This window comes from Kryptolebias marmoratus, linkage group LG23, assembly GCF_001649575.2.
Source record: "Kryptolebias marmoratus isolate JLee-2015 linkage group LG23, ASM164957v2, whole genome shotgun sequence".
NCBI classification, from domain to species: Eukaryota; Metazoa; Chordata; class Actinopteri; order Cyprinodontiformes; family Rivulidae; genus Kryptolebias; species Kryptolebias marmoratus.
This window is the reverse complement of record NC_051452.1, coordinates 3,163,707-3,175,203: the sequence shown is the minus strand read 5'-3', so window position 1 is coordinate 3,175,203 and position 11,497 is coordinate 3,163,707. Positions and strand designations below refer to the sequence as shown.

At 41.1% G+C, this 11,497-nt stretch overlaps 1 protein-coding gene across 2 annotated transcripts in view; it reads right to left on the bottom strand.

Annotated features, from left to right (window-relative positions):
* LOC108249339 (interleukin-1 receptor accessory protein-like 1) overlaps nucleotides 1–11,497 on the bottom strand; it is a 279,953-nt gene that overhangs the window by 255,818 nt on the left and 12,638 nt on the right. For both annotated transcript variants that reach the window (XM_037973923.1, XM_037973924.1), the window contains exon 2: nucleotides 6,689–6,782. In XM_037973923.1, coding sequence (XP_037829851.1) covers nucleotides 6,689–6,770 — 82 coding nt within the window. In that variant the 5' untranslated portion in view covers nucleotides 6,771–6,782. The remainder of the gene's footprint in view (nucleotides 1–6,688; nucleotides 6,783–11,497) is intronic.

Here is an 11,497-nt window from a genome sequence, read left to right as displayed (position 1 = left end):
ACCTCACTGGTGTTTGATAAAAAGGTGAAATCTCTGCTAAAATCTTGTGTTTTGAATCAACATTCATATAAACTAATTCATGTCATTTCAGTGAGTCATCATGGTTGTGCCCTGAGTCCTCTGAGGCTGATCCCCATGGATTTACACACATTCAAGTCACTTGTTTTAAATAAATGCTTCTATTTTAATTCAGTTTTGGTCTTTATTGTAACTGATAATGAATGGTTGACCTCTGGCTACAGCCCTGACTGTCAGTTTCAGATTACACAAATATTCTGGCACAAATGCGATATTCCCATAAGACGTTCCCCCAGGCTGCACCAGAAGTGCTACAGCTAGCTTCTGCTGCTGGCCAGTATCTCCCTGGATGCAACTGTTGGTGACGAGTTGGTAAACAACGCCTATAAGAGTCACCAAAATGTCCCAAAGTTCTCGATGTCCTTGCGTGAGTTACAGAGGATTGCAGTGTTGTTGGAACGTGTTCAAGAAAAAATTCCACGGGTACAACGGGCTGAGGTGGGAATCAGAATTTGCCTATGTCTGCACAATTTTCAGTCAACTAGTTGCCATTTGTAACAGCCCAGTAAGACACTAACCCAAGTGTGAAACTGCATAATGTAAAGGTTTTTATTATAGTGTTTGCATGAGCCACTATGAAATCTTTCATATTCAGAACCTCCAGGATTTTGCGATGTTGTGATCGCAACTATTAACGCAAAATCAAGCTAACCCCGCAAAATCGCAACTTTGCCCAAAACACCGAAACTTTCCCGCAACTTTAACCCAATATTTATTGTTTCTAAAGTGATTCACCACCGTTTCTGCGGTCTAGTCTCTTCTTTGTGGGTTTGTGTAGCGTGGAACACAAAATAACCCCAAATACCTCAGGAAGAAGACACGTGACGTCACTTCCTGTTAACATCAGAATGCCGGGAGCGTGCAGGAGCAGCGATCGAAGCCAAAATGTGCACTAATGCTTCACATTTGCCCACAAAGATTTCAGCAAACCAGTTTCCTCCCCAGCTGCAGCTGTTTTGCACGTCCTGCAGTGTAATCATGGAACATAAACGCATCGACAAACACTTTGTGTCTGCAAAACATGTGAGGAGAGCTGCAGACCAGGGACGATCCAGAAATGCTCATGAATGTCAGTTTAGAAGCTATCAAAGTTCTCAAATAGAGCACCTTTTGAGAATGTCAATGTTTGTTGGGAATTATCTTACAAAACTAGGAAGGATTTTTGGTTTAGATATTAAAAGTTATGGTTGTTTATTGATTTTAGTAAAAAGAAAATCGCAACTTTTAGGAAAATGCCCCGCGAAATCAGGCATTTTAGCTGCAACAATCACAAAAAATGCCCACGAAATCCTGGAAGGACTGCATATTGGCAGCAATCTACTTTGGTCTATTTGTTTGAGTCCCTACAGAAACTACAGATGCCTACACTCCTTCCTGGCCTTTTCTTTTTTCCTAATAGTTGTGGTGCTGGAACAACATTATGGGTCAGGAAACAAGCCACTGAGAGACTGTTCCGCTCATCAATCAGGTGATTGATCATCATCAATCTCATGCGGTGGCCTGTGGTATATGTCTCCTATTTGAAACACCAATAGTAACCCCAACAGTCGGAGCTCTATATCTGTCACACTTGTTGAGTGGCCAGCAGGAGGGAAACAACTCCATGTGGCAAGCCATTTTATTTCTAATACCACGAGTGTGATCAATCTCCCCCGCTGTGAGCGTGCGCTGCGATGGAGGCAATCATTCAGCGTTTCTGACAGGTATGTGGTATTGACTGAGGGAAGATAAAGCGGCGGTGTGCACACACGCGGCTGCATGTGTGCCTGTTGTGACAGACGCATTCGCTGCTTTAATTTCAAATTCCAGTTTTCAATCTCAGCTCAAGCCTCCTAAATGTTTGAGTAATAATTGACATGTTTTTCATTTTAAGCCTTAATGTCCCGAGCCTTTCTCCCGAGGTGGTGTGCATTCGATTTCGCAGGAACTTCTCCATTAATGTAGCCGTCTTGCAGGAACTGTCGTAACAAGAGTCACCTCTGCCGTGCTCCTTACCCTCCTTCGCCCCTCAGAAATTCTTGCTGACAGTTTCCTGCCAATTTTAACATCCCTTAATATCAATTATAAAGTCAAGTGGCCCGCTGTAATTGAATTTGTGCCGTGCGCTGATGTCCCCTGTTAGGAGACACTGTCTTGTCCAATTAAGAGGAGCCTTATTACTGGCCAAACTGTGAGTCGTCCTATTAATGTGGTGGTGGTGAGGATGGAGGGGGTCCTATCCTTCAGCTGACATCCTCCCAGAGTCATGTGGAGCAATGGGTGTGAAGACTGTAAATGTAATTGACTGCAAGGATGTCCTTGATTCCTCCTCCTGCTAAGGCAGTGCACAAAAAAGGGTGAAATGGATGCCACAATACTATTACATAAACAACATTGTTGAATATTGGGATTATCATTTCTGTAGCATTCAAGCCTTATTTTCCTCAACACTTTCGATCATCATCTAAATCAGTTGGAATCAAAGCAGAATGCATGCATGCCACTTGGAGTCAATAGCCTCATGGTATATTGCAGTAAAATCAGGCCTTTGTAATACTAATATTGCACACACTGATATTGCAATAAGTTTGATATATCATGCCCTATGTTCACCTTAACTTGAGTATAAATCCAAAAGGGGAAATGGGAAAAAAAAGCCCATGGTCCTGTTGTGGTACGTTTTGATTACAGCTAATAAAAACAAAAGGAGAAGCAGAGTTTTTGTATTCCTATTGAGAACGTCAAATGTCAAGAAATGTCTTCTTATATATGCATGTATGTGACGATAATGTATTTACAGCAAGGGAGTCTTGTGGGTATATTGCTGGAATTACGCAAGCATCATTTGTCAGGAGCCTCATCAATGTCTGGCAAAAAAAATAAAAAATAGGGACTAATGACTACAGCAGAGGGAGGAAAGAGGACAAATTCGTCTCAATCAATGTCAAGGAATATCGTTATGATGCTACAGCTGTCACGAGTGTTTACAGGAAGAACGTGCGCTAAGTTACCTTAAGGGTCGCCGTTTATTAAATGTAAAGCAGAGGCTGAGGCAGCCAATCAGGGGACAGGAAAACTCAAAAACTGGTTCTTGATAAATAAAGGAACACATTATCTACTTGAGACAATATAAACATCTTAATTTAGATCACAAATATTATAAATATAATATCTGTCATTGCAAACCCAATGTACACAACAGTCATATCACAAAAAACTGCAATAAATGACAAGATTGGATATTATGATTGCCATGTATGTAATATATTTGGTCAATCTGATGGACTTTAACTGTTCTAGATGCCAACAAATATTAGATGATAGTAGTTATGGGGTGAGTTTTTATGATCATGATGACAGAACAGTTCTACTGCAATAATATCAACCCATTCACTTTCAGTTACATAATTCAAGCAGATTTGACTTCTGGTATGAAAGCTAAATATTTCAGAAGTGGCAGAACAATGTGACCTCTTGTAATTTTCCTGCAGTTTTGTTACTGTGAAATTTTTTTTTTTTTTTACAGAATCAACAGATTTTTGTGTGGAACAAATACTTTAGCACACCATGAAACTGGTATCTCATTGGGGCAGTGGTATTAATGTGGGTTTAAGGAACAACAGGGTTTCCCCCAGCGTATTATAAGCCTGGCGGGCTTTACAAGACCGAATACGGTAAGCATGTTTTGTACTTAGTGAAAATATTATCCTTGTTTAACAGTAAAATGATGCTATTATATTCAGCATTAGATATGCTGATCCAACATGCAGCCTGTGCCACAAAAAGCACAGTACAGTACCTGTCTGGTTTTATTCATCGGCCTGGAAGTGAGACGTGTGTTGGTGCTTTGTTTGCACTTTTTCATTTATGTTAATTTAATTTATTTGTAAATGTGACTTAAATTAGGTGCAATCAATTCGTATTCATTTTAATTGTATTTTCGTTTAAAAAAGTATTTCAAAAGTGCCGTTTTGTAAAACTGTAGTTGTGTAAATATTTGGCACAAATATCTTACAATATCAAATAATAAATAGCCATATTTTCAACTTTCCTGTCAACTTTAATCTTTTTTTTTTACTAAATCACGGTCGGCCGGCATTCGGCCACCTAACACCGGGCTTAGCCTCTTTTCTGGGGGAAACCCTGAACAAGCAAACTATGCTGCACAATCGGACATACATTACGTCTGCAGTAAAAAAAAACAATAACCAACTCATTTAACTCATTTGTTCCTACTCTCGTTTTCCGCTCTAGGGAAGCCATTAGTCCTGCTTCTCTCAACTTCTACACCTTTGCCTTCACAAACTGCCAACCAGCGACTACCACACCAAAGTTTGGCTCAATATCTGTAAAAGTTGTTTAGTTGGAGCCATTTTTGTGTTGGCTAAGGTCATTAAATTGTGTCAGCCAAATCTCAGCTACTACCATAGCTCAATATCAGTAAAATTAGCTAAATTAGAGCCATTTATGTGTTGGCTAATATTGATTATTGTATATTGTAGACGTACATCCAACTATTACTTTCAGAGTTTCATTCATGCCTTCTGGCTCATGAGATATTCGGCCAACCAACATGACAGACAAATGAACACAGGTGCACAGAAACACACAGAAATGGCCAAAAACATGATCGCCCTTCGGCGGCAGATGACGAAAGGTGGGCCGTTCCCAACAGAGCCTATAAGTGAGTAAAAACAACACAGCATGGAGATGATTTAAAACACAGAAAACATCATTTCTGCAAATCAGAGACTGATCACCGCTGAGTGAAAACCCACAACAGTGCATCCAAGAGGAATTACTGACGTGATTTGCTGAATTAAGCAAAAATATACATAATTATTCTGTTTGCCCGACCATTCAAGCCATAATCAGCATTCTAGCAAAGAAGAACCAGCAGAGGACAAATGGTTCCGTTCTTCTACATATGCATGCTGAGGATTAGTATGGCAGATATGTATTGTGTGTTTTTGCACCCCTCCCCCCCCCAGCAAAAGTGCAGACAAAGCATTAATCAAAGACGAGTGTTTTGAATTTAATAATCTACAGATACTGGCTGTGCACGTGCAGCACTGTGGGAAGGGGTTTCCAGTGTTTGTATGTGCCAGCAGAAAAAAGACGGCAGATTCATGCTCCCTGAGGACGTCAGTCAAGTCATTTATTTCCCTTTAATGAGCCGACACATATTTGAAGGTTTTCACTCCAGGACTGCTACGATCTCCCATTTCAAATTTAAATGGGATCAACTTAAAAATGTTTGGCTCCCAAAAATCTGGAAATACAAGCAAGATAAATGAACTTTTTATCAGCGACGGCGGCCAGCTGAATCTAGAATTATCTGCTGTATTTTAAGCACTATACTGCGGCTGAAGCCTCGAGATTTAAATGGAAATTTAAGTGTTATTTGCGATACAACGTGCAGCAACTATATGACCAAACAAAGGAATCCTAAATCCTTTGAAAATGTACCTGCAGCTGTATCACACTGAGATACTTACCTTGCTGCCCCTGCTGCTTTTTTTCTGTTCCATAAAAATGAAAGCGAGGCAATTTTAACGTGGCTTTCATAGCCCAGAAGCCCCCCCCCCCCTTTTTATACAACAGCTCTCTAACTTGCAGCCAGCGTGGCTTCTAATAAAGCCGTGCAATCTAAAAGGAAAAGGAACAAAGGACGGGGGTCTGGCTCAAATGGGGTGTTCATTTATCAGCGGACACGTTTCAAATCCTTGCTCCAGGCAATGGCTCGTGAAGCATAGGAACAGATAGCCCATGGGGGCTTCTGCTGGGAAAGCAAAAAAATCCTTTGATGAGCCTTGGGCCATTCTTGCACCTGTGCCTAATATGCATGGAGGGGGGGGGATAAAACAGACGCAAGCAGTCACCGAATACAGGAAAAGATGCCATTGTAGATGTTACGTTAATCTGCATCTACTAATTATTCTGGCATCTTAAGAGAAGAGCAATCCAGTATTTGTGCAGGAAGCATATTGTTAACTTCAGACTCCATTAAAGATCATATATACATCTTTAAATGTATATTTGGTAGGAGTGGGAATGTTCAGGCATCTCATGATTCGATTACGATTCCGAGAGCTGCAACGCAATTATTGTATACATTTTCATACCAAATGTAATATGAGATTTATTTAGTTTAAGGTCTGTTCAGTTTATTCGTATTTCAAAAGTGGTTCAGGTTGTGACTTCTTGCCTTTGGTAGATTGTTAGGAGGCAGAGTGAGATGAACAGAAGCTGAATGTCGCTGATTGAGGGAACGAACGGTCGGACTGAGAAGAAAGCGACACTGTTTGTGTTTGAGCTGCCTCGGTGCCGTATCTTATCCACGACATGCATTCAGTCACTTGGTGTTACACTCAAAGAGGCACAATAATGTTCCAAAAACATTCATGGAATATTTAACACAGAAATTGTTGACGTTTTGTTATATTTATTGTCTAAAACTCAATTTAGATAACCAAAAAAAGCTAAAAACGGTTGTTTTCCCCCACAGTCGTCACTGTTTGGGGTCTCCACAAACCGCAGCAGCCTCTTATGTAGATTTGTTTGCTAGTTTTTCTTACAAAAGAACAGATTTGTGTTTTCATGCATTAAAAAAAGAAGAAATAAAACTTACCTGAACCTCTCTTAGACACAACTTTCAGGCAATGGACCACAAAAGCGTGAAGCAAGATCAGGAGAGGGATGGGAGCTTTCATTTTTACCCAGTCCTAGAAGGAAACAGAAGATTGAATCATCATTCACTTAATCCACCCAAACCCCAAAGGAGAGATATTAATAAAAGCTAATAAACTAATCTAACATCCAGAACACCTTCAAGCCTCGGGATCTTTACGTATGCAGGGACTTATTGTCCTCCATGAGCAGGCCAAGACTGCAGATGACACAAGTGTCGAGATGAATCTCTTTGCTGCTCTGTCAACTACCTGCAACACTAATTTACCTTTTCCCTGAGCCAACGGGGCATAATCAGGTGCCAGCTCAGATGAACTTCTCTTTTTATTAACATAATTGTTTGGGAAAGCTGCATGAAAGGCAGTGAGAAGATACTGACTGAATATTTACAAGTACCAAAAGGTGCAGCCTGTCATAAGTACAAACTCCACCTTTAGTCCAGGCACACGGCAAGTTAAAACAAAACATGGAACTATGGATACAATAAGGAAAATGTAGTCAAATAGAACAAACTATAAAAATGAACCTCTTAAAAAGGTCAAATGGACGGTCAGTCACGATCAAACTGCAGTACAAATACGCCAAACTTTGATCCAAAAATCACAGCTTTTCTCTGATAATACACCACTAACAATTTATTTTTCCTACAGGATAATTTCCCGCAGTCACAAAGAGCGACTTTATCGTTTAAAAACCTGAAACTAATGTTTGAGAGTGACTCTCAGCTACTACCACACCCAAATTGAGCTCAATATCTGTAAAATTTCCTGAGTTAGAGGCATTTTTGTCCATCAGGAAGTAGCTGTGTTGCCCATCTTGGATTGGGATAACGCCAGACTTTATTCCGTTGCAGATCTTCTTTTCTAAAGCTTTCTTTACAGTCTTTCCATGTGTTAATGAGATATTTCGCTGACAGACAAACAATAGCTGGCTCGACCAGTCGACGCTCAGAGCGGATTGTTGGAGATGACTCTCGGCTCCAACAAAACCAAATGTTATCAGGGGCACAGACACAGGAAAAAAACATCAAAATAAGACGTTATTAACTGCAGAGATTGTGCATGTTTGTGCTCTTAGTGCAGTTGCTGTCAGTCCTGCTGGCATTTCTGTCACCACAAAGATGCTTCACATAGATTTGACAATGCCGCATCAGAAAGTCTTTGAGAAGAAACCCTCAAAAAGCAGCAATAACCCTCAGGACACTGGGAGGCATGTGAAACTGGCCGGCGGCCAACGACGGCGGCGACGCTGCCATTTTCTCCTCGTCAAAGCCTTTTTGTCACCAGCGCCTCAGAAAAAGCTGCTCGGCACTCCACGCAAATCTTATCTTTTTAATTACTTTTCCCGCATTCGAGTGCAACACGGGAACAAAATCTGCCGCTGCCCGAGTCGGTTCGAACCGGAGCGAAACAAAAGTTCCGCAGCGTCAAGGAGGAACGCCGCTTCCCGGCGAAAAAGGTTAAGAATGACGAGTCGGGACTGATTCTGTTGATCGTGACTACAAAAAGGGAACAAAAGACACCAAGTCAAACTTTGTGGGCAGGTGTGCACGAAGTGAAACTGCGACTAGACGCGGTTTTAAAAGCACAACGGGCTAAATAAAGCAAGAACCAGTGCGGTGTGCTGTTTAGTTATGATATGCAGCTTCAGCGGCGCTGAGGGAAGATGCTGCCCCGCAGTCAGCGCAAAAAAACAAAAAAACCTCCTCCAACTCCTCCTAAACAAGCTGCAGAGAGAACCGAGACACCATTTCTGCCTGAAACCCACCAAACGCTGCAGACTGTTTACTGGAAGGTTGCAAAGTGGCTCGTAAGAATAGATCCTGATTCTGCTTTGTAGAAATTTGGAAGAGCTTCTGAGAGAGTCTGCACGATCCACCCAATTACAGAAAACTTGTCACACAACATCTAGGAGGTACGGTGCTGGAAGATATGAAGTTTTGAGGACATTACTTTGAGGATCTCGTTCCACCGCTTGCAAATCTGGGTCAGAACTGGATCGTCGTTCTAGTGCCCGAAGCGTCAACTACCAATGCTTGGACATTCGGGGCTGTAACTGCACTGTTCTGCTCCTAAAATATGATTATTTGTTACGTTTGCCTAAAACACAAGCAAGTCGCGGCTACTCTTCGTCACATGCACGGTTGTGTGAACACTGGAAGGTTTTATTGCTGCAGGAAACTCGAGCTGGAGGAAGGATTTCTATCCGAGCTAGTGTTTCGTACATTTACAAATTAGAAGGATAATTATCAGATCAGTTGAAATACACAGCAAGTGACAATGAAATAGCTGAAAGTGTATAAAAAGTTAATTCCATGTACAAATTTTAAGCCATAATATCTTTATATTTTCTTTCCTATGATTTTATTTTTGTCCTCCAGGCTTCTCCAAGGGTTTTTCTTTGGAGAAACCTGCAAAGACCTCAGAGATGCGTCATCCTTCAGTTGACCATCCACAAGTTATCGCCTTGTTGGAGGTAAAACTGTGGCATCTTTGATATTTTTTTTACAGTTCAAATAAAGAAATGAGAAGAATAGCGAGAATGCTGGTAAGAAAGGCTCTAAAGATCCAGTTGAAACAACACGAGCTCATCCTTTGAGTTTATCAGCCTCGTCATGTCTGAAAGACGGACTCAGTGAAACCGGTTTTCCCAGGTTTCAAGAACAACCTTTGATTGTGGAGCTGAAACTCACTGATCCAAGTCATACGTTAAGCTGCGAGCGGCAAACATTCTCCTCATGTTTTCACTCGAGCTGCAAACACAGGAAATGACAAACGGAGATTGGGAACACTTCATGCACTAGTTATGTTTTTAATATAACGTTCGACAAAACAAAACAAACAGCTTAGGCACATAAGTACAGCACGTCATATTAATTCTACTCTTAAACTCATTAAAAATGAATCATCATATGAAAATACTAATATTCCTGGGCTTACACATCCTAACCACGCCTGGGGGTGTCGGCTGCCTCACCTAGACAATCATTTTGCAACTCTCATTAACTTACATGTTAAAGTAGCAAGTAGAGGATATAAAGACATGGACCATTCTTTATAGATGGAATTATGCCGATGTTCCAATGAACTTACTTCAGGGATGGTCAATCCTGGTCCTCAGGGCCTCCATCCTGCAGGTTTTACCTGTTTCCTGCTCCAACACACCTGATTCAGAGGTTAAATCACCTCTTCATGTTCTGCAGAAGCCTGTTAATCACCCATTGATTCAGATCAGGTGTGTTGGAGCAGAGGAACAAGGAAAACCTGCAGGATGGAGGCCCTGAGGACCAGGGTTGGAGACCCCTGACTTACTTGTGGAGCTATAGATTGATGCACTTCTTAGCTGCAGAGGTTCCAAAATCAGCTCTAATCATCTTTCCTGCTTTGCAAATAGGACATAATATCCAGGATGCACGCATTTTTCTACACAGATGGCTTCTCCGATTACTTTTAAAACATTGCTTAAGACAGAAACCTGCTGGAAAGCATTTACAATTCCACGCTAGACTTTTAATTTTTTAATTTGGGTTTCTATTGAAGAATATTTAGGATGATCGTCGGTTTAAAAGACAGCTACACAAGGGCTTATCAATTACTGACTTTTATCAGTCGCCAGAAAAGGATGTCATTGTATTATTGTGGCTATTGACTTCCTTCTTGGCACATAGTTATTAACTAGTGAAAAGTGAAAAATTCAGAGCAGCTGTCTAACTGTCACAGATATGATCTGTAGCACAATAAAGCAGAAAAAAGAAAAGAAACAAGTTATCGCCCTTCGAGAAAAGAACGGTGCTCTCTTAAATTGCACGATGACGGTGTATCCTGTCGAGCAACTTATGGCGCTCCATCCGTTAAGGAGAAGCACATCTAAAGGTGCCGTCACCTTTCCATCTTTGTTTCTTTCTTTAAGCGTCCACCTTCTCCCCTCCCTGATAGTTTCTTTTTTTTTTCCTCCGCGGCGGATTCATCCAAAATTCAATTACTTTCAAGAAGGACTCGGGGAAGAGAAATGGGGCACTCTCTCAGCACCCTTGTGGTTCGGAGCTAGGCCGAGAAATGCATCCTGCCTTCACACTCTCAAACAATTTCCCCCATCGACAACTGAGACTATCGTTTTAGAACAGCTTGCCAAATGGATATTGAGATGATGGTTTGCTACAGATCTTATTTAAAATCTCTCTTACCCTGTCACGCATTTTCTTGGTTTGTGAAGACGCCCGTGCTCAGTTTCAAACCACTATTATATTTGGTATTTCTGGATGGCTGTTCACATCTCCTTGACGCCACAGGAGGAAGCAGCAATGCAAATACGACTTCCGGAGAATCCCAGCCCGGCTGTTTGGAGTCCATTTCAGATTTGTGGCTCAAAGTTTTGATTACGTTGAGTGACAGGAGTGTCTTCATGCACCAGGACTGCTAGCATTTTCTTAACTGGATTTACAAACTTTCCAACAACAACAACAACAACAACAACAACAACAAAAGTTGAGTATAGCAGCACAAATCAATGAGACGGTGTCTAACCTGATTGTAGTCCAAACCATCAACAGGTATGATACAAATCAGTCCCTCCAGGATTTCACGGGCATTTTTTGTGATTGTTGCAGCTAAAATGCCTGATTTCGCGGGGCATTTTCCTAAAAGTTGCAATTTTTTTTTTTACTAAAATCAATAAACAACCATAACTTTTAATATCTAAACCAAAAATCCTTCCTAGTTTTGTAAGATAATTCCCAACAAACATTGACATT